The following is a 23844-nucleotide window of genomic DNA, read 5'->3' on the forward strand; positions in this document are numbered from 1 at the left end:
TATTTTCTAAAAAAATGTGGACAGTGTTCCATTGTGACCTAGACACAATTCTTATCTCTAAAGCTGACATTGTTGGGTGTTTTGCTAATGTCTGATGTTCAAAAAGGCAGTCTAAAATGTGAACTAAGATAGATCTTTCCTAGAGCATATTCTATTTCACTAGAGGCCCGATGCATGAAATTCGTGCAAGAGTAGGCCTTTCTTCCCCTGGCTGCAGGCACAGGCTTCCCTCTGGAACTTGGGACCTGGGCTTCCTTTGCAGCCCTGGCTTCGTCCGGAACGATGTCTGGTCTAATTAGCATATTACTCTTTTATTATTATAGATAGTAATATCTTCAAATCCCTCTTCCCCCCCCCCCCCCCCCGACCATTTAGTTGCTGGATTCTGTACTGGGAATAATTGATCTATTGCGTGGACAAATGTGGCAGATGTAGTTCAGGTCACAGGGAGAAGCATGCCAGCACCTTACCAACTTTTTTTCTTTTTTAAACAAGAATAATGAAATGTGCCCTGGCTGGTTTGGCTTGGTGGATAGAGTGTCGGCCTATGGACTAAAGGGTCCCAGGTTCAATTCCGGTCTAGGGCACGCACTTGCCCAGGTTGTGGGCTCCATCTCCAGTAGGGGGTGTGTAGAAAGCAGCCAATCAATGATTCTCATCATTGATGTTCCTGTCTCTCTCTCCCTCTTGCTTCCTCTTTGAAATCAATTAAATTATATTTTTTTATAAAAAAAAAAGAATAATGAAATGTTTTTATTTTCTGTTGTCTTGAAAACAGTGACTACCATGTAATTCAGGACTGTATTTCTCTGACCTGGCTTCTCACTTGTATCTTGGAGGTGATGGCACAGACATTAACTGCTCCGAATGTCATGGTTTGCTACTGTTCATGTGCTTCGCAGGGAGAGCGTACACCCCATGTGCTCATCACGCTTTTCCCACCTCCCACCTGAATAGCGTTGGTCTCCTCTCCCCCAGCCAGTAGGGCCGGTCCAGCCTGGCGCTCACTCCTGCTATCCCACTGAATGTTTTGGTCAGGAAACTTCAACTGCTGGATATGTGCTTCAGGAGGTGTTGACCTTGGACGTGTGCTGGGGAGAGGCAGAAGGGAGGGAGGCCAGCCAGGAGGCTGCTGCAGGAATCCGCAGAGGGCCTGGCTTGGACTGTGTGGGGTGGGGAGGGGGCGGGCAGGAAGGGCTGGATTGGAAGAAAGAAACATTTCATACATCTTGAAGGAATGATCAGCCGGACATGGTGGCCGCCTGGATATGATTGATGAAAGAGAGGGGTGAGTCAATGAGTTTCGGAAGGAGAGCATATTTTTAGATTATGGTTTGCAGTAAACCCCAGGCTTCAGAGACATTAAGCGCTGCAGGCAGTTGAAATTGAGTTGGGAGTAGTCACTACACGAACAGCAACTAAGAAAAGATGTGGCCTTCGTCTGTGCTGCTAGCGCCTTTCCGTGACCTAGACACAACACTCTGACATTTGTGAACTCCGGCAGTTTAGCTTTTTATTCATTGCTTCCTTCCTTTCGCAGTGCTCTTGGTGCCGAGTGACTCATCCAGCCAAATCCAAACTGTCTGAAACATTAATAGGTGGAGAGGGGAGAGATGCCAAAGGGAGTAACTCTGGCACCATGACACGTATCAGCACACAGCCTTTGCCATTAGTCCCTAGAGTGCCTGTCTGCTGCCTGGTACCTGACAGGCTGTGAGCTCTTGGGGAGCAAGGCCTGGCTCACTCATCTCTATACCTCTAGCATCCCCTAGTCCCGGGCTTGGCATGCTGAGTGCGGGTTTTTTTAAACTTTGATTTTGTTCCAACAGCAACCTAATTCTAGGGGAATAATTTCGAGCGCGATAAAACTACTATTGCGTGTGAATGTTAATAACAAACTATAAACAATTAGCAACGCAGTATGACAGATATTTTACAGTCTGTCACATTTGAGCCTCTTGAGTGTTATGTCTAAGGCTCATAACACCGACTGGCACGCGTTATGAGGTGGGCAAACCCTGGCACACATTATGAAGTGGGCAGCCCCTGGCACGCGTGCCAAACATGGCACGCCAGTAACTTTTGCTGGCACGCGAAACCCTCTCTTATAATCTTCCATTTACAATTTTTTTCTTAATATCGACTTTTTTTTATTTTTCAGATAAATTCAGTGTAGGTGCATCTTAGATAAATAAATAATTTTACATAACAACTTATCTTAAAGACCAAAGACATGGATTGACGAGAGAGGGGAAGAGCAATTTCTATGCCTCTGCCTTAACTCTCTCTGCCTTCCTAGATCCGACCAGTGTTTTGGTTTCATCCACATACGCTTGTGAATCTTTGTTCTCAGTGATGAATTTTGTTACGTCTCGTAATAGGAGGAGCCTGACGGATGAAAGTAGTAGCTCGTGCATATCTCTGAAGCTCACGAAATGTAAACCTGATGTAAAATATCTGTCATCAGTGATGCAGCAGCAAAAGTCCCACTGATAATATCAAACGGAGTCATAGTTTTCTGTCGGACTATCAGTGTACATGTATACATTAAAAAATAAATGTATTTTTCATCATCATGTACCGTGTTTTTGTCGCTTGAATGAATTTTATTATTTCTTCAAGGTTCTTCACATACGTACACCTTAAGAGAGATCAAGTAGGCATAACATGTTCTCAAAAAATTAGGGCTGGCACGCAGAAGAATTTTGAGTCAGAGATTTTGCTGGTTTTGGCACGCATTCACAAAAAGGTTGCCCACCCCTGATCTAAGGTCTTAGGCTGGCAACACAGAGGGCCAGAGCCTAGTCTCATCTGGGTCAGAACCGAGGATCCCTGAGCCCAGATTCCCCCCAGACCCCAAGTTCCCAGAGCTCAGTGATGAGGCCCTGAAAATTAGAAAGTGGTGTTTGTGAGTTTATGTGGATTCAGAGACATAAATGAGATATTCGATCTCAAGTTTCTTTTTGACCAAAGGCCTGTTGGAGATCTCTTCTAGAGGACACTGGGACTCCCTGTCACGTGGTGTTGAGTCTGGCAGGGTGCCGGACCATCAGGAGGTCCCCACATCGGCACTTGCAGGCCAGCATCCTCTCTGACCTCTCCTTGTAGACTGGGCTCCTGGTTCCAAGTCACTCTTGTTTATCATATTTTCATCCATCAAATGAGGCGGCTTGACTCGCTCATCTTAAAACATTTTTAGCTCCAAGGTTCTGTAGTTCCATGATTGTATGGAAATAATTTTATACATCAAAGCACGTGTATGCCACGAGGGCCCGAGTTTGTATTTGAGGAGCTGAGGAGAGCAGGGGAAAGTCACTTTCATTCTAGATTTGATTGTTCCCCCCCCTCAGGTGGTGGTTTCTGACAGGTAAGGGAATTGGACCGAAAAAATGCAACTGGCATTTTGAAACGTATCCCGCACACATTCTCTTTCCTAAAGGCAAAAGTGCCCATTTGAAAGTCACTGTAAGCAGGCAGCAGGCAGTAGTCTAAGATTCTCTTGGTCAGTGTTTGGACCTGGGAGGGGTCCCTGCTCAAGTGAGGTCATGCACCCTGGTTGGTCCCAGCTCGCTCTCTGGGCAAGTGTGCTCTTCGTCCAGCGCTGTACCCAGCAGGCCCTGCCGCAGGACTGGCAGTGAGGTGGTGTCTGAGCAACGCCAGCTCCGTGGCTGGGAGGCAGGGGTCCCTACAGGATGATGGCGGGGGGACAGGGACCCAGGGTTCAGGGCTGGGGTCTGTGGCTGGTAGAAACCATTGTTTTCACCTCAAGCCACCCTTTCTTTCTTCCCAGCAACTCAGGTCCAGCCCATTTCTCCTCCCGCCTATGCCCGCTACCATTCTATCCCTCCAGTGTCCTTGGGGAGACCCAGTGTAGCTTCCTGTGTCACCCAGTTCCTGTGTGTTTTAATGTCTAGTGACAAAGGAGAAGCAGGGAGTTAAAATGAGCAAATTAGGGAAATACTCCAGTTTCGAAATGCCTTATAATAAAAGTTATTCTGGTGTTTAGGAGATAGGGAACGATCTCTATTTCCCTGTATTTTCTCTTCCATTCTCCCCCTTTCCTCTTTTTGACTATTTCCCCTTGACTTTCTGAGCCCTTCTTCCCATGGCTGAGTTTTCCTTATTCTGTCCATCGTGCTATGGGCAACTAGGTCTCTAGGAGAGACCAGTGGGCCTGTTAGGACCAAATAGAGTCATTTTCATTCCGAGAAAAACCATCAAGTTCTGCTTTTGGTCAAGAAAAAAATCTGTCCTGATGTTTCAGGGAGGAAGGAAAAGAAAGGGCTGAGAAGTTTCACCTGTGCTGCTGGGAGGTGGGGGCAGTGTCAGAGGGTGGGTTAGGAAGGTGGGGTGGAGGGAGGGGAGGGGACAATGGATTTAACCTCAACACCATTGCCGGAGGGGGATGGCCTGGGTTTTAAATAAGTAACTACAACAATAAAAAAATTTCCTTCTAATGTTAGTTTCTAATTTTATTTTTTGTTTTTGGTGGGATAGTTTTGAATTTGATCAAAGGCCTTTTCATTACTTGAGGTGATGATAGGGCTTGTCTTATTTGACCCAGTAGTAGATATATCGAATTCTTGGATTTCCTTTATCTTAACCCCGCATTGTGTTCCTGGGCTACGTTCTTCTTTAAGGGCTGTGCTGGCTGCTTTTGGAGCACTGTGAATTTGGTGTGGTACCACCCGATTTAGGATTTTCATTTCTTATGCCTGAAGGAGACTGTTCTGTTCTTTCATTTCCTCTTTTCTATTTTTTTTTTTTTTTTGTCATTTTGGCTGAAAGTGTAAAGGGGCCTGATTGTTATGTTATGTTATGTTACGTTATGTATGTTATGTAATGTATAACCTGCTATGTTATGGGAGGGGGTGGAAATCCCAGTGCGTCCAGCAGAGGAAATGGGAGGTGCTGACACAGGTGTGTATGCTTTTGGTGGGTGCTTCAAAATCCCAGTGTTTGGCTTCAGCCCATGAGCCTTAACCTGCAATTAGCACCGGGGGCCTGCTCCCTGCAGCCTTACCCAGGCTCCCCATTCATAAAGGAAGGGACTCCTTCTCCCGGCCCATTCAAAGGCCTCATCCATAGGGATTACGGCCAGGAACTGATTGGTGCACCTTTATCTTGCTTTGAAGGTCTCAATGAATGCACTCGAGGAAGTGCCACCTCTTGTGAAGAATGTCTGCTAATCCACCCCAAATGTGCCTGGTGCTCCAAAGAGGTATGTGGGCCGGGGAAGGGGAGGAAGAAGGGAGGGAATGCTCTGGGGGTAGGGAGGGGGTCGCAGCACAGAAGTTGATCGGACAGAAAAAGTGTGTGCAGACTCTGCAAGCTGTCTTTTCCTCTTTTTTCCAGGGCAGTGACCAGAGAAAAGTGGCATTTTTATAACATTGGGTCTCTAGATAGAGGGTTGAACGCTTTAATTCTGTTTTAGGGAAGCAAGGCCATTCTCTCCTTTTGTGGGGGAACCCCTATGACTGACTCTTGTGCACTGTAGTTTTCTCTTTAGTCGGAGACCTGAGCTTGTGAAGTGAGTGTATTTCAGAACATGCCTGGGTGGGTGACCGGTGCGTGGGTGCTGCTCATCGTAATGTGGCTTATTTGAGGATGAACGGAATGTCATGAACTGGCCTTCATGGAACGATTTTATTGAGAAATAATGGCTGCTGTTTCTTCAAACCCTATAGGAAGGAGTGTCAGTTTGAGCAGATTGCTATCCTAAAGCAATGCAAATATCAAGGTTGATGGGCTAATTGGGAAGTGATCTGTTTCTAAAGGAAAATGCTGGGTCAGTTTTCTAGACTGTTGTGAGAACCATGGGCATAAGCTAGTGCACGATTAAGGTTCTTTTTGAAAGAACTGAAAACTTTTCGTTTGGACCGGCTCAGCCTCTGCAGTTCAGTTTGTGGTGCCCGTCAGGGAGGCCAGGCTCTTTGCCCTGACGCAGCCTCAGAGGTCCAGGGATCACCTGGGGACCCCTGCTAGATGCCACACACTTTGTACACAGTATCTCTCGTCACCACAATAGCTCTGTCGGGTGGGCAGTAATACACCCATTTTATTGATGAAACGTTGAGGCTCAGAGAGGTAAAGTATCTCTTTCAAGGCCACATGATGGTCCAAAGCTGGGGTTTGAGTCTGGCTTCTTGGATTTCTGAACCCAGCTCTTTCCTGTAGGCTACACTGCCTCTTTTAAAAATATATATTTTTATTGATTTCAGAGAAGAAGGGAGAGGGAGAGAGAGATAGAAACATCAGTGATGAGAGCAAATCATTGATCAGCTGCCCCCTGCATGCCCCACACTGAGGATCGAGTCCGCAACCCGGGCTAGTGCCCTTGACTGGAATCGAACCCAGCATCCTTCAGTCTGCAGGCTGACGCTCTACCCACTGAGCAAAACCAGCTTAGTCTACACTGCCTCCATCGTGTGACTGCCCTAGAATTTTTCCTAGTATCGTGTCTTTGTTATAAATGTTCTTTAAAACCTTTCACTGGTTCCCTATGACCTGCAGGACAAATCCAAGTTCCTGCCTCCCCACCATCTATTAGTATAGATGAATAAGATATTTCCCACCCTCCAGCCCCACACAGCCTGCTATAGCCCACCCCAGCCCTCGAGCCAGAGGGAACCACCTGAAGATCCCTAGAGAGCCCTGATTGATGAGCACCCTCGTGGTTCTCCCTGTGCTGCTCCTCCTCAGTGCCTTCTGCGGCCCACACCTTCCCCTGGCCAACACCTTGTCTCCAGGTTTCCAAGACTCAGGTCAAGTCTCTTTTACTCTATGAAGACTTTCATGGTTTTCCCTTGACACATCTGTCTGTCTGTCCATCCATCCGTTCATCCATGTGTCTGTCCATATTTGATATGAGAATGCAAGCTCTTTGCACCAGAATGTTAGGGAAGGAGCTTTATCTGTATTCTTCATTGCTATATCTCCAGCACCCAGAGTGGTACCTGATGCACAGTAGTTGCTCAATAAATATTGATTGAAGGAGTTCATTAAATGGCTATTTATTGTGTGTGCATGAGGAGGCCATGACCACTTCTTTGTTTGCCATACTCTATTCTTTCAATAGCACTTATAGACTATTCTTATTCTGTTCATTTGTTCTCATGCCTGTCATCAACTAAGTCATCATCTCCTTGAGAACCTAAACCATGTCTTATTCATCTTAATATTCCCAGATTCAGCCAAGAGTCTGGCAGGAATTCATCGTTGATAAAAGAGGCCTTCTAAAAAGACATGGAGTTAGAAAATCAAAGTTTAAGTACAGTTTTGCCATGATTTATTCTGTTTCTTATATGTAAAACTAGAGGCCCAGTGCACGAAATTCATGCATGGGGAGGGGGTCCCCTCAGCCCAGCCTGCACCCTCGCCAATCAAGGACCCCTCGGGGGATGTCCAACTGCCGGTTTAGGCCCGATCCCGGGGATTGGGCCTAAACTGGCAGTCAGACATCCCTCTCACAATCTGGGACCACTGGCTCCTAACTTCTCACCTGCCTGCCTGCCTGATTGCCCCTAATTGTCCCCCCCTGCTAGCCTGATCACCCCTAACCACCTCCTCCTGCCAGCCTGATCACCTCCAACTGCCACCCCTGCCGGCCTGGTTGCCCCCAACTGCCCCCCTCTGCCCCTTACTGCCCCCCATGCTGGCCTGGCCACCCCCAACTGCCCCCTCCGGCCGGCCTGGTCGCCCCACGCAGCCTGCTGTTCAGTTGTTTGGTCATCCCTCACTAACCCCCCTGCCGGCCTGGTCACCCCACACAGCCTGCTTGTTCAGTCGTTTGGCCATCCCTCACTAACCTTCCTGCCAGCCTGGTCACCCCATGCAGCCTGCTGTTTGGTCGTTACTGTTACTGTGACGTTTTCCCTGGTTACTGTGATGCATCTTGGACAATTTGCATATTCCTCTATTATTAGTATAGATGAATAAGATATTTCCCACCCTCCAGCATTATTGGGAGTGTAAAATGAGATCAGTGCATAAGAGGGCTTGTGGGTGGGGCTGCTAATTAACCCAGCCTCCTGAGTGATGAATGAGAGTTGTCCAGCACGCTGCTGTCACCGATGGGTATTTTCTAGTGAAATGTGGGCAGTGGGACCCGGACACCAGGGCCGTTTGTCTTCTTTAGGTTTCTTCCTTTCTTGTGTTAGTATTTGTGACGTCCTGATATTGACACCGAATGCCATTATCCGAGGAGCATGTCATCATCCCAGCCCACACTTGGGCTCCTCTCTAGCCCCTGGGGCTCCCTCTATGCTTAGGTAGGGCCTCGTTCTTGGCTGCAGAACTTCCCATGAGGATTGCACGGGAGGCAGCTTCCCACCGTCCTTGGAAGGTAACTTTCCCGGGGCCTGAATGTGTTTCAGGGAGCTGGGTCAGGAGTGGCTTTGGTCAATCTCTGCCCCTTAGCAAGACAGAATGAATGTGGCCAGTGCCTTCTTAACCACACATCCTGCGACATCATGGGAGAAGTAATGGAACTGCCAAGAGCGTATGATGTGTGTGTTGTGGATCATTCGGAGTGGAAGCATGGAGGGCCAGGTCCCTAACCAGTGTGCTCTTGTGGCTTCTGATCTACGGGCTCCTAGTTGCTGCATATCACCCAGGATTCATCCCAGCACACAGCCCACGGGCCTCCCCTGCTCTAGCGCCCACAGTGACTTCCTTGTTTTCCCTGAGGTGAGGTGGGGACCTCTTACGTGTAACAGCCCTGGTAACCTCACCCACCTCCTCCACCCAGTCCACCTCCCAGCACCGTCCTCCCACAGGGGAGGTGGGGTCAGCCGGTGTCCCCCCTCCCGTCCTCCAGTGCAGTGCTGCGCTGCATGCCGGCTGCTACCAGCTCTGCCGCATGGCCCTGTGAACCGCTCTCACGTCTGTCTCCTAGCATAGTTTACCTGGTGGCTTTGGACTTACCCTCGGGCTATAAGACCACAGTTGCCCGACTCCCCTCTCTGAGACGAGGGTGTGTAGGGGCTGCCTGTCCTCACCTGTCTGCACTGCACACCTCAGCCCCTGTCCCTTGTCCTTCGTGGCCCCTTGGCCCCTGCTTCTCAGCCAGCTCGAACACGTATGCTGTATGTACTGCACAGTATAAAGCACGCAGCAGCCCTAGCCAGCTGCTCAATGGTTAGAGCATTGGCCCGAGGGTGGACGGGTCATGGGTTTGATTCCTGATCCAGGGTACGTGATGGTTGCAGGTTCGCTCCCACCTCCAGGCTCACATCTCCCCCCACCCCCTTCTCCATCTCCTTCTCTCCCCCTCCTTCCTTCCCTTCCACTCTCTCTAAAGAAGAATGGGGAAAATGACCTCTAGTGAGGATTAAAATAAATAAATAATAAACACAGCAAACTCGGGCAGCTGATTATCTATTTTGTCCTTTTTTTTTTTTTTTTAAAATCCCCACCCAAAAATAATTTTCCGTTGATTTTTAGAGAGACTGGAAGAAAGAGTTAAAGACAGAGAGAAACATCGATATGAGAGAGACACATCGATTGGTTGCCTCCTGCATGAGCCCCGACCAGGGCCCAGGCCGGGGAGGAGGGCCCAGGCCGGGGAGGAGCCTGCCACCGAGGTCTGTGCCCTTGACCAGAATCTAATCAGGGCCCTTTGGTCCGCAGGCCGACGCTCTATCCACGGAGCCAAAGCAGCTAGGGCTGTCCTTCCTTTTAAAGTGGAAAGTCGCCTCTGCTCTGAAAGTGTGTCACGGCCCAGCCAGCCACGAAGGGGAACGTGCTGGGAAGAATGCGCTGGTGCTTTTAGGACAGCCCTGGGGCAGCCCACATTATCCCCACCACATTTTCCGGTCTGAAACCCAGGCGCAGCACTACGCCCCAGTGCAGCGAGGACAAAAGGGAGGCTGGGTTTCGTGGGCCAGCCGTGTGCTGGAGGCTGGAGGCTGGCGTGCCCTGCCAGAGAACAGCGGGTGAGGAGAAGTGGCAGGGCTGAGGCACCCGTGGTCCCTGTGGGGCCGAAAGCACAGTTGGTGGGGGCAGCAGGGGAGGCAAAGGCAGGCAAGGAGGTGAGCTCAGGGCTGGGCTGGGGGCAGAGGGGAGGCTGTGGGGCGTGGAAGCGAGGCCCGTTGAGATGATGGGGCCGTGGGCAGTCCAGGCTGTTGAGAAACTGGAAAAAGAAGGACCTGGGCAAGGCCGCCCTGTGGGAGCTGGAACCCGCAGGGAGACTAGCGAGGCCTGTGACGTGTGGCCGGTGGGAGTAGATGTGGGAAGAAGACGACTCGGGAGAGCCCGGGCTGGGCGATGCGGCTCTGCCTTGGAGGTGGGTGTGGAGAGGAAGGACTGAAGGAGTCAGGACACTGGAGGCAGGAATGTGAGGGAGGGGATGGATTAGAGGCTGGAAGGCGGAAGGGCTGACGGGACCTTCTGGGAAGTTATGGTGGCAGGGCAAGTAGAGGAGACATTACCAACGTTTCCTTTGAGCTGGGAAAACATGAAAAAAAACACCCAACTGAGCGTTTGCTCCAGCTCACCACTAAAATATAGATTCTTTGAGAGAACATCTCTTTGTGGTCACGAAAGGGATGATCTTGGCCGGTTGCAGATGCTTTGTAAATATTTGTTCAATGCCTTTAGTCAGCCGACTGGAAGCTGACAGAGGGATTTCTCTATCCCCAGACAGGAAGCACACGTGGCAGTGAGTGGCTGGGGCACAGATTTGGGGTTGCATCACTTACCTTCTCTCCTCCCTCACCCCTAAACCCATGAGGCCTCTGCCCAGGAGAAGGCCAGCCTCAGAGGACAGCCAGCTCCCCGTCCGTGCCCACTTCTCTGCTGGGCTCTCTGCCTCTTCACTGGTTTGCTTCTTCCCTCTTCATCCCAGGGATTGGCCTGGATGCCTTCTTCCGGCGTGGATGCCTCTTCTTCCAGGGTCTGCAGTTTCTTTTCTGTTTTTAAAAATATATTTTATTAATTTTTTTTTTTACAGAGAGGAAGGGAGAGGGATAGAGAGTTAGAAACATCGATGAGAGAGAAGCATCGATCAGCTGCCTCCTGCACACCCCCTACTGGGGATGTGCCTGCAACCAAGGTACATGCCCTTGACTGGAATCGAACCCGGGACTCTTCAGTCCCCAGGCTGACACTCTATCCAGTGAGCCAAACCGGAGAGGGCTGCAGTTTCAAACTAACAAAAATCTGTCCTCTCCTCCCGCCCCCCCCCTCCCCCACTGAACAACCACCCACATCTTTTTAGCATCTTAGCCTTTAGCAGGAGTAGGCGGGGTGGTCTGCAGATAAAATGTAATGACTGGTGTGGCACAGACAGACAACCCTGAATGCACTGGCCGAGTTGACAGACAGCTGTGCTAAGAGCCAGCTGGGCCCTGGCCTTGACTTCAGGAAAAGAGATTTTGATGAACAAAGTGTACAGGGAGTCAGGTGTTACAATGTTATGATAAACAGCAAACCTCATTATGTGCTCTGGGTAACAGGAGATGGAGGGAATGGAGAGGGGTGGGTTATAACAAGGAGCAGAGTGGTAACAAATTAAAAGGATCTAAATTTGGAACACCTCCCTTTTCTTTCTTTCTTTTTTTTTAAAAATATATTTTATTGATTTTTTACAGAGAGGAAGGGAGAGAGATAGAGAGTTAGAAACATCGATGAGAGAGAAACATCGACCAGCTGCCTACTGCACACCTCCTACCGGGGATGTGCCCGCAACCAAGGCACATGCCCTTGACCGGAACCGAACCCGGGACCCCTCAGTCCACAGGCCGACGCTCCATCCACTGAGCCAAACCGGTTTCGGCCCTTTTCTTTTTTGTTATTACCAGATAGAGACTAAAAGCCACAAAAGATGTTTCAAGTTCCTGTTCCCATTCGGTCGCTTCTCTCGGTAACTAGCCTGTAATGCAGTGACCCCGTGTGAGGCCTTTGGGGCGGTGATGACCAGGTTTGGGAGACCATGGACAGAGGCTTCCGTCAGGAACTGAAACCTCTCCAGCGCGGAGCACCTGCAAGCAATTGAGCCCATCAGAGGCCCATCCTGAAGCTAGTTTCCATTTTTCTTTTCTTTTTTTTTTTTTAAAAAATATATTTTTATTGATTTCAGAGAGGAAGAGAGAGAAACATCAATGATGAGAGACAATCATCGATCGGCTGCCTCCTGCATGCCCCCCATTAGGGATCGAGCCTGCAACCTAGGCATGTGTCCTGGACCAGAATCGAACCTGGGACCTTTCAATCCGCAGGCTGGTGCTCCATCTCCTGAGCCAAAACAGCTATGGCTAGTTTCCATTTTTCCATGTTGAGATAAAGTCCCCCCTTCCCACCTTCCATACTCATTTTTCTGCACGAAGAGGACATTGATCCTCCAAGTTTGATAGGAGGCAGGAGGATCTCTGCATTTGGGGCAGCAAGGAGATACTAAATGCAGAGGCATCGAATCTGTGTGCCCAGTTAGTTTTCTGCTGTGGAATTCAGCAATGGCCTTGGCTGAGATGAGAGGGTGACGACACAAACAATACTGGACTTGGGTCCAAGAAGCTGAGGCCAGGCGAATTCGGACCTCTTGGGTGAACGTCGGCGCGAACTCAGGCATGCGGCTCTGATTCCTCACCCGCAGAAGTGAGGGGCTGGCGCCCGGCGACACATCCACGGTCCCCTTCCCCTGGAACGTGCTGTGTTCCCACCTGGTGGAGGCTCCAGGTGCCAGGCCGCCGGGATATGAAGGCTCTTAGCACATCCGTCGTTGGGCTGTCATTCATGTGAGAGGATTTTCTTCAGCACTAGTCTTCCTTTTCTCCAAGGGCTTATCATTGGGGCATCTGCTCTCATTGAATTGGGAGCTTGGGATTGCAGGTATTGCGGCATTGTCGTTATAATGTTTGTGTATCTGAAAGGTCATAGCCGTCACAGTCTGTGCCCCTGGCCTCGGTGGTTTTGGTTTCTTCTCTTTAAAGATGCCTGCACCCTAAAATTACCTAGAAAGGAGCTTAGGGGGAGAGAGGAGAAGTTATTGGGCTTGTGGGATGAACACTGTCTGGGGCCGGCCGCACTCTCTGTGCTTTTCTCGGGCAGTGAGACCCCCTGGCTAGAAATCAGACCCCCTGGCTAGAAATCAGACTCCATGGCATAGGGACCTCCAGCTACGGTGGGAACCCCGCTGTTGAGGTCGCTGCCTTACTCTCACACGGTTCCTCAGACCTGCCATGCCCAGAGGTGCCCCAGCTGATGTCTTTGAGGCCCTAAAGCTCTGGAACAATGACAAGGTTTGATATGTAGGTCAGGGTGTCTCAAAGGCTGTTGAGCACATCAATAAAACCACTGGGCCTGCCCCAAGGAGCAAAACACTGAGCTTTGTGAAATAGGGTTTTGACAAACTGATGGTAGAGGTGAACGGCATTGAGACTAACTCTAACTTGGGCACCGTAAGAGATGTCCCTTACTGTCCGAAAGCTGGAGCTGCTGGCACGGGCTGCCTGGGCTGTCCCGTGGCTGCCGTGGTCGGCACTTCTGAAGTCATCCTGCAAGTTGCAGATTGAATGTGGCCAGTGGTAGTTCTCACACCGGGAACCAGGCGACGAGGCAGGAGTTCACAGTCCGCCGTGCTGGCAGCAAACTTCGGGGAAGCCATGCACATCGGAGCTGAGGCTTTACCACAACCTTGAAGAAAGATACGAAGGAGAAAGAGAGGAAATGCTAGCGACGAGGGAATGAAGAGGGGTTTGCTCCCAGCATCCTAGAGGATAAAGAGGCCCCAGAGTGCAGCTGGAAAAGCCAGCTACACAGATAAGGTTGTAATTGGCACGGGTGTGGCTGCCTCTGAGAGCTTCAGGTGTGGGCGGTATGCCCTGGACTTTGAGTCTCCTGGTGACGCCGGCAGGTCCATCTTCCTGGCCAGCAGGAGGCCTTGGGCAAGCCCTCCATCAAGGGCCAGTATTGCCTGTCGAAAGCCCTTTGAGCAGGCTGGCCGGGAAGGTCCAGGCCCAAGGGGACGATCTCGATGACCAGCCTGAAAGCGAATGGCTGAGGCTGTGGGTGAGGAGTCACGCGGCTGCCTCCCACTCAGAGTGAAACAGATCGGCTCTGTGGCCTCGTCTGTTCCACAGTGCAAGCTGCTGAGGACCTGGGAGGGACATCGGGGGTGCCTGTCACTCTGGGGAGACCGAAGATGCTTTCCTTGCCGACCTGGTGGCAGGGATCAGCCTGGGACTGGTCGAGGCAGGTGCACCTTGACAATCAGAACTGGGCCAAGGGTAGCCAGCTCCTCAGCATTGGAGGAGCCGGCAGCCAGGCCCCGTGTGTCGGCCAGGAGTTCCGAAACTCCAGCCCAGCGGTCGCCAACCTTTCGGACCTCACGGACCACCGACTAACCGAGTAAGCTCTGAGCAGGCAGGCCTTCCCGCTCTGGGCTGCTGGTTAGACCTCTGCTTCGGGCAGCGCCAGGGGCAGAGCGGTCGATGCAGGGCCCTCCGAGGCTGGCTCCCCTTCCCCTGGCCCTGGGCTGCTGTACTGCTTCATTAGAATTGTTACATCAGAGTCCCACCTGCCCACTGGAACCCAGGTTTGGAAACCCTGGCTTTGGAATGTTATAAAATGTAAAGGATCATCATTTTAACCTAGAATACTCACGTTTCTCACCGTGTTCCACAAGGGGCTGTGGAGTCAGTTACACTTATGGTGCAGTCCCTGAGGTTTTCATAGGCAAGATCTCCAAGGGTTCAATACAGAAAATAAAAAAATCCACTTATAAACACATACACACACACACACACACAACAAAAAAAGCTCAGAACCCCAGAACGACACATCTGGTTTTACTTATTTAAAAAATACTACACAGTCTTTCTTCTTGGTCTTGAATCTCGCAAAGACTCACAGACATAGACTAGCCTCAGGGCATCCTTGACCAGGACGGCGGGTGCCTCTGCCAGCAGTCTGGCTCCCAACACAGCAGGCAAGGGACACTCCGCCCACCCAGGCTTCCATCAGAGCTCCGCAGGCGTCAGAGCTCCCAAGGTGGGAGGCAGACCAGGGGCCTGACTCTCCAGCCTTTACAGGGTGGCCCAGTGCAGCCCTGTAGCCAGCCAGCGGGCGGTGACCTTAGTTCTCACATCCGTCCGAGAAAGGGCCGTCAGCCAGAACCCTGGGTTTGCTTTGCCATTTAAAAACTTCATTACTGGAGCCCTAGCCAGTTTGGCTCAGTGGATAGAGCATTGGCCTGCGGACTGAATGGTCCCAGGTTCAATTCTGGTCAAGGGCATATGCCCGGGTTGCTGACTCCATCCCCAGTGTGGGGTGTGCAGGAGGCAGCCAAGCAATGATTCTCTCATCATTGATGTTTCTATCTCTCTCTCCCTCTTCTTTCCTCTCTGAAATCAATAAAAACATATTAAAAAAATAAAATAAAAACTTCATTACTGGAAAGTGATCCATACTTACTATCACCATATATTAAAACAAAGTATATTATTTCATGCTAAGGTTAACAGCCCAAACACTTGGTGCCACCTTGGGTTGGGCTGCCCCGATGCCCCACCCCTTCCTCAGTTCATCTTAAGAAATATTTTTCTCCTCAATGTGGCTTTATTGTCCAAATAGCAATAAAGTACAATTAGGGTAGTTTATCCTAATACCTCAACTATCCTTATTTTAAAGTTTTTCTTTTGAATCCTAGTGCAGATACAATGATATTTTCTGATCTTTTTACTAGTATGACTGTTTTGCAATTTCTACTTAATCTTCATAATCATTGATCATGACTGTCATCTATTGAGTTGATATACCCCATTTTTCTTATGGTTCAGGGGTTTAGGTTTACACAGTAATGAGATTATGCTATTCTAAATGACAGCAATACATATCCGATAGTTTCCCCTTCCTCTTGATTAGTTTCTGTGGTAAATTCCTAGGAGAGGACCTCCAGGCCAGAGGATACAACATATATTGCGACATTGCTCTCTCCATGTTGTGCAATGCCCAGTGCTGCGGAATAGATGAGATTGATGAGTGGACAACTCAGAGGTTAACTCTTGGTTGCCTGAGTGATGGCCAACTTGGACACTTATATCTTTCAGAAAATTATAGTTATACAACTTTTGACCATTTCAGTGACTCCCGTTCATCATGTAGCCTGGCGTATTTTTTAAGGAGCCTTTTAACCATTAAAATAACCACGAAAGCAAACATTTGTATTATGTATTCACAGTTTACAAAATGCTTTCATATCCAGTCCCTCAATCCTCTTAATACCTGGTGAGGCATTTGGGACACGGATGATCATTTCTCCATTTTTAGACGATGAAGGTGGAATGTAGGGGGTTCAAGGTCAACCAGCTGGTGATGGTCCTACAGCCTGTGGTGTTCTGGAGAGACACCCTAACGGCCTCCCGCTCTCCTCCTGTTTCTTTGCCTAGAACTTCGGCAGCCTGCGGTCGGTCACCTCCCGGTGTGACTTGAAGGCAAACCTGGTCAGAAACGGCTGCGGAGGGGAGTTTGAGAGCCCGGCCAGCGTCACCCAGGTTCTGCGGAGCCTGCCCCTCAGCAGCAAGGGCTCCAGCTACGCGGGCTCAGACGTCATTCAGATGACGCCACAGGAGATCGCCGTGAACCTGCGGCCTGGTGAGTGCCCTCGAGGTGGGACACATTAATAATGGGGACATGAGCCAGGGCAGGCTGAGGCAAGAGCCAGGGGAGCGGGGAGGCGAGGCATGGCCCAGACTCCAGGAACCAGCGTACAAGGCCCCGTGGAGGGACCGAATATCTTTCCTATTTTTAAAATTGTGGTAAAATAGGTGTAACATAAAGTTCATCATTTTAACCATTGTTAACTGTGTAGTTCATTGGTATTAAGTACACTCACAGTGTTGTAGTATCATCACCACGATCCATTTCCAGAACTTACTGCATCTTCTCAAACTGAAACTTGTTAAGTACCCATTACATAATAACCCCTCGCCCCCTCTTCCCCCCAGCCTCTGGCAGGCACCTTCCACTTTCTGTCTCTATGAGTTTGACTGCTCTAAGTCCCTCAGATAAGTGGACTCATACAGTATTTGTCCTTATGTGTCCGACTTATTTCACTTATAATGTCGTCAGGGCTCATCGATGCTGTAGGATGTCAGAATTTTCTTCCTCTTTAAGGCTGGATTATATCCCATTATATGTATATATTGTATTTTGTTTATCCGTTCAGCCATCAGTGGACACATGGGCTTTAGCTGTTGTGAATAATGTTTTTTTATGGGAGGATATAGTTAATGCAGGTTTCAGGGAAAGTCCTACTTCCGGGGAAAAGTGCTTTTTTCCTGCCAGCAAATTCCATTTGAGTCAGTGGCATTCTGAAGGGACAAACTTTTAGAGTAAGAATAGTTTGTTTGATGACCCTGGAGCCTCTGCAGGCCCTTGAGTTAATCCTATATAATAAAGCCCTAATATGCAAATCGACCGACTGGTGGAACCATGGTTGTTATGATGCACACTGACCCCTGAGAGGGAGGGAGCCAGCGGCAGCGATTGGGGGGCAGGGCCGGCCAGTAGGCAGCCCCAGGCCACCAAACAAGGTGGGTGCCAGCGGGGGCCCCCAGTTGCCCCGCCCACCAGTCACCCCACAGATTGGCTCTGATTGCTGGCCAGGCCTAGGGACCCTACCCTATATATTGGGAACAGTCTCTTAGATTTAAAAATTAAAACCTGGTAAGGCTACTCTAACACTGAAAAAAACAGGATGATGCAGTGATGACATGCATGGACTCTGGCTTGCACATTTTGTGGTCAGCCCTGATTCTGACACTTACAACTGTGTGACAAAGCCAATTACTTAACTTCTCTCTGCTTCAATTTTTCCACCCATAAGATGGGGGAAAATGGTACTGCTGCCTCAGAAGGCTCATGTTATGTACTACTTTTTATAATCAGGGCAAAAAATGTAGCTGCCCATACAACAGCAAGATGCCTTTCCCCTGCATGAAAAGTATGGTCACTGGTGCATGCAGCGTCCTGGATTGTGAGAGGGATGTCTGACTTCTGGTTTAGGCCCGACAGTCAGACATCCCCTGAGGGCTCAGGCCAGGCTGAGGAACTGCCCCCCCCCCCCCCACATGAATTTCATGCACCGAGCCTCTAGTTGTAATATAAGGAAACTAACGGATGTGCACACCAGCTATGTGCTAAATACTTGCTAAGGCAGGCAGCAGCATTTTGTGGGTGAGGAGTAACCTGCTCAAGCTCTCCCGGTTGGATTCAATCCCATGTCTCTATGATGGCAAAGCTCGCAGTTGTTTCTAGTTCACTGCTTCTGTTATCCAGTGTTCACATATCAGAGTCCCCGATGTCAAAAGATGGATGTGCCCATGCTAGATTAGGAAGTATTACTTTGTTGAGAAAAGGCAGCTCCGCCCCCCCTCCCCCCCCCCCCCCCCCCCCGCCAATTCCATTGATCTGTAGCCTTGTCTTCTATCCCATCGTCTAGGAAACCCCTGGCAGTCACTGTTTCTAGGTGGCTTAGTTAGATGCCAGGGCAGCTCGGCACAGTGAAAAAAGGTCATGGACCTGGTTGGCCCTCTGGGGTCTAGCTCTGGCCCTGACCCTCGCTCAGAGACCCTGGGCAGGTTACCCCACCCTTCTGGTCTCACTCCTCACAGCTATGTTCAGAGGCTTAAATGAAGCTTTTTGAATAATTGCACCTTAAAAAGTTAAAATTATTATTTTCAAAGAGTAATGGCCAGAGGCATAGATTCTAGAATCTCAGCCAGATGAAGTTTGGGGTAGGGATTCTCAGCTTCTCAGAAAAGGATTAGCACAGCTCTGCATGTCGGAGGCACTCCACCTGCTTCTTGTTTTCGTTAGAGAGAGCTCTGAGTCATCGTATATTTGAGAAATGTTTTATTTGTCTGTTGAGTTATCTTGGAAATAAGAAATCAAGCAAGGATGTAAGTGGCCCTGCCGGATAGAGGCACAAACTATGGACGGCCCACGGATTAGTGCAGGGATTAGCTGAAGTTGCTATTTTTATAAGTCACCTCACTGTAAGTGACACGTAGCCTTTTTGCTCGGAGGGACACCAAGTTGAGAGAGAGAAAGAAGGGAGCCCTTACAAAGCTGTGTGAGTGGGTAGAAAAGTCAGCTGAGCCTTTGTGTGGGCAGATGTTTGGCGACGTTCTCTCTCGGAAAATAACTCACATCCTTCTGTGCAGACAGGCTCAGGGTCAAGGGCCTTGACCTAGAAGGGGTGTGGGAGTTGCGGTGGACTATTGAGATATTCGAACATTGAGTAGGATGAGAATGGTTATCCATTAAGGTGAATGATGCATCTTCCTTCATATTGTAATAACAGTCTAACAGTAACTTAAAGGAAATTTTTGAAAGATCCTCTGTCTTTATTCATGTGTTCATTTTTTCAAAACTTATAATCCTATATAATAAAAGGCTAATATGCAGATTGTCCCCTCGAATGGGAGTTCGACTGGGAGTTCAACCAGGGAGCAGTGCCGGCTGGCCAACCACCTGTGTCCCGACCGGGCCGGCCGGGGCGGGCCAGCTGTACTCCACCTGTGCACAAATTCATGCACCGGGCTTCTAGTGAATTTATAATTGTGTATAGTTTTTGCTCAATAATCTTTGAAAACAAGGACCAAAATTAATGCCTCCAAAAGAGTTTATGATTTCAGGTTCATTACCAAGGGAGGGTTTTATAGTTTTGGAGCTCCTCATCTAGATTTACTCTCAGTAAATTCTTGTTCTTAGGGGGTTGCTTTAGGAAAGAGTTGGCAATCACACAAAGCCAGAGATGTCACAGTTTTAATTCCAGTTTAGAAATTAGAATTAAGTTGTGACTATGAGGGGGAGAAATTGTGGTTTGGTTTGACTTATCACCTGGCTTTTAATATAGCCCCCAAAGAGGAGTTAAAGAAGTGATGAGAGTGATGGCAGTTCCTTGAAGTTTTCTTAGCATTAAATTTATGCACAATACTTATTTATGCCTGAAGTTCAATGTATGCTCAGTTAAAGAAAAAATTTTGTCTTACTTGGTATAGTCACATCTCCTGCTAAGCATTATGATGCAGTTTCTGATATTGTAAATAAAATGGAAAATGTGATCTTGTGTTCATACAAAATAGTGTTGCGGTGCTGTGTGTAGCTCTGGTCCAGTGGAAAGTGTACTGATGGAGGGCCCATTGCCCGGAGGTCAAGGTGATGGAGGGACAGGCTGCCCTATGAAGACACCCAAATCATGAGGATGTTTCAGTCTGCAGAGATGAAGACTAGGAGCAGAGCTGATGAAAATATGAATTCTTAAAGGCCTAGAACCTTGTAAATATGTTTCTCAAATATAGAAACACTTGAAGCCAGTGATGCCCCTTAACATTTTGAAAATGTTAATATTTAAAGAGAAGTACAGGCAAACCCCAGATATTCATTTATTCGGGGGAAGGAGAAAATGGCATGTTGCAGTTAGCAACGTTTTCAGTTTACCGAGTGCATACTGACCTCAAAGCAGTGACCCCTGACTCTGGGGAAGGCGTGCGTGCTGCTGCCCAGCGATTTGCTCTTCCATTGTGCTTATTGAGCGATGCTTGTGTCTCCCCCTTGCCTGCTCCCCCACACCTCCTAATAGATGTTTGCTGAGTGACATGTAACTCTTTGCCAATCAAAGGTCAGCCACGGACAAGCCTCAACATACTAGGAGAGACTTCACCAAGGCAAAATTATTGTTCTAGGATAAGCCTAGAAAAAAAAAAAAAAGACAAAAAAAATTTCCCTCTAGTTTCAGCAGGATTTTTTGTTTTGTTTTTATTTTCTTTTTAAATTGAGATATAATCCACCATTTTAAAGTGTACAACTTAGTGGTATACTACATACACGTAGTAGTATGTAGTATAGTTAGGTGGTTGTGCAATCATCACCACTGTCGAATTTTGGAACATTTTCATCACTCCAGAAAGAAACCCTGTACCCATTAGCAGTCACTCCTCCCCGCCCTCCCCACCAGTTCAGTCTCGGATCACCACTAATTTATTTTCTGACTCCGTGGTTTACTTATTTTGGACTTTTCATTTAAATCAGATAATATGTGGCCTTTCATGTCTGGCATCTTTCACTTAGTAAAATATTTTCAAGATTCATCCATGTCATAGCACGTATCGGACTTCATTCATTTTTATGGCCAAGTAATATTCCATTGTACCACATTCTAATTGGTGAATATTTGGGCTGTTTCCACTTTGGGGTAATTATGACTAATGCTGCTATGCTATGAACATTTGTGTACAAGTTTTTGTGTTGACAATATGTTTTCAATAATTTTGAGTATATAGCTAGGAGTAGTATTGCTGGGTCATGTGGTTATTTCGTGTTGAACTTTTTGAAGACCTGCCAAACTTTAAGCAGGATTTTGTATAAACATAGGATCCTGTTTTCCATTTTGTTTTCAGTCCTGAAAATGTCAGGATAACATCTTAAAAAGGCTTTAACAAGGGATAAAATCCTTAAGAAAGGACATAAACTTTAGAATAAAGTTTATTGAAATGGTAAGAAGCTAGAGGTAGAGCAATTAGAAAGGGTTTGCTTAAGTCATTATTTGCCACAATCCCTTAGCCTCTCAAAAAAAATAACCTTTGGTTGGCAGGGTGGTTTTTTTGTAAATTTAAAATTTATTATTATTTATTTGTTTTAAATGTTTTTATTTCAGAGAGAGGAAGGGAGAAGGAGAGATAGAAACATCAATGATGAGGGAGAATCATTGATCGGCTGCCTCCTGCAGGCCCCCTGCTGGGGATCGAGCCTGAAACTCAGGCAGGTGCCCTGACCTGGAAACAAACTGTGACCTCCCTGTTCATGGGTCAACACTCAACCACTGAGCCACACCGGCCAGGCTAAAACTTTTTATTTCGAAACAATTTTATGTTCACAAGAAGTCTCACAAATAGTAGAGAGTTCTTGGATCCCCTTCTCCGTTTTCTCCAGTGATAATATACTGCATAAGCAGAGTATATAATCCTGGCCAGGAAATGACACCGGTACCGTACTGTTTACTAAACTACAGGCGGCCGCTTGCTTTTGGTAAGTGTTTCCTGCCAGCTCCTGTCTGTGCTGTGTTGGAGGTGCCAGTTACCTGATTGAGGTCTTGCTTCTGCCACCCAGACTGGCAGTGCACACACTTCAAAGGACTCCATGTGGGTGGGTGGGAGGTTTGCTGTGGACTGAATGTTTGTGTGTCCCCAACATTCCTCAGATGAAATCCTAACCCCAGTGTGGTGGCATTAGGAGGTGGGCCTTTGAGGGGTGATTAGGTCATGAGGGTAGAGCCCTAATGAATGAGGTTAGTGCTATAATAAAAAAAAAATGAGACCCTGGAGAGCCTCTTTCACCATGTAGCAAGAAGCTGACAGTCTTGCCCTGGCTGGTTTGGCTCAGTGGATAGAGTGCCGGCCCGCGGACTGAAGGGTCCTGGGTTCGATTCCAACCAAGGGCACATGCCTGGGTTGCGGGCTCGATTCCCAGTGAGGGGCGTGCAGGAGGCAGCCGATCAATGATTCTCTCATCATTGATGTTTCTATCTCTCTATCCCTCTCCCTTCTTCTCTGAAATGAATCTATATAATAAAAGCCTAACATTACAGTGCAATGACCAGAATGACTGGTTGCTCTGACACACACTGACCACCAGGGGGCTGATGCTCAACACAGGAGTTGCCTCCTGGTGGTCAATGCGCTCCCACAGGGGGAGTGCTGCTCAGCCAGAAGCTGGGCTCACGGCTGGCAAGTGCAGCCGGCATCCACGGCAGTGCTAAGGAGCAGTGAGCTGAGTGTAAGGAGGAGTGAGCAGGCAGGCGGTAAGGAGCGAGGGGTCCCGGACTGCGAGAGGGTACAGGCCAGGCTGAGGGACCCCCTCCCCTACAGTGCACGAATTTCGTGCACCAGGCCTCTAGTAAATAAATAAAAGAATGATAACTTTATTAAAAAAAAAAAAAAAAGAAGCTGACAGTCTGTAACTGGAAGAGGGATCTCACCAGAACTCTGCCGCGCGGGCATGGACTTCCCGCCTTCATCACCCTGAGAACTCAATTTCTGTTGTTCATGAGCCACCCGATCCATGGTACTTGTTACAGCAGCCCCAACTGTCTGAGACAGGTTATTTCAAGGAAACTAGGAATAATGAGCCCTGATGCATCATGGGGGCAGACACTGGAGGCCAACCATGGTGCCATCCGTCCCAAGGCTGCATTCTGAGGTGGGGAGGGCGGTGGGGTGAGGCATAGGGACCTTGTACTGGACCAGTGGGCGATTCTTTGGTTCTGGGTCCGGATTTAATTCTGGGATACTGTTCCCTTTGCTGCACTGAACAGAAGAGCTCGCGTGTCACTGGAGCCCTGGCACCCCCACCCCCCCTTCCTCCAACCGCCCCGCTCAGCTGTAGTCCTGTTACGATAGAGCTGATGTTTATGTTTCCATTCTTTCTTCCAGTTTTTAGCAAAGAAGAGTAATTCAGGAGCATCAAACACTGTTTACATTTATCTGGGGATGCCAAGAGTGTTTATCTGTTGAGGTACTGCTTTGCCTTAACATATCAATCCTTAAAAAGCTACAAGTTCTTGCTGGAGTTCTGTCCCTTCACTCTCCCAAAATGTTTGTCATCTCATACATGTCCCTAAGGGAAAACGCTAACTTTTCACTCTTTATTGAAGGGAGGGCAGAGAGAAGAAAGCTTTTTAAAAAAATATCCATTTCAGGTGGAATGCATGCGAGTTGATACCTGATTAGGGGGGAGGGGGAGAGCCTCCAGTCATGAACTGAGGGGTGTCAGGACTTCTGTGCAAAATACAGTTGGAGCTGGCTGCCTGGGGAACAGGAAAAACCAGAAGGACATGAGAGGGGC

At 48.5% G+C, this 23844-nt stretch overlaps 1 protein-coding gene across 1 annotated transcript in view; it reads left to right on the forward strand.

Moving 5' to 3' along the window:
- The first annotated feature begins 5148 nt into the window (after nucleotides 1-5148).
- Nucleotides 5149-23844, forward strand: part of ITGB5 (integrin subunit beta 5) — a 101342-nt gene continuing 82646 nt past the window's right edge. The window contains exons 1-2 of the mRNA XM_081085408.1: nucleotides 5149-5221; nucleotides 16386-16590. Coding sequence (XP_080941534.1) covers nucleotides 16554-16590 — 37 coding nt within the window. The 5' untranslated portion in view covers nucleotides 5149-5221; nucleotides 16386-16553. The remainder of the gene's footprint in view (nucleotides 5222-16385; nucleotides 16591-23844) is intronic.

The sequence above is a fragment of the Myotis nattereri genome (assembly GCF_964212035.1).
Source record: "Myotis nattereri genome assembly, chromosome: 3".
Taxonomy (NCBI): Eukaryota; Metazoa; Chordata; class Mammalia; order Chiroptera; family Vespertilionidae; genus Myotis; species Myotis nattereri.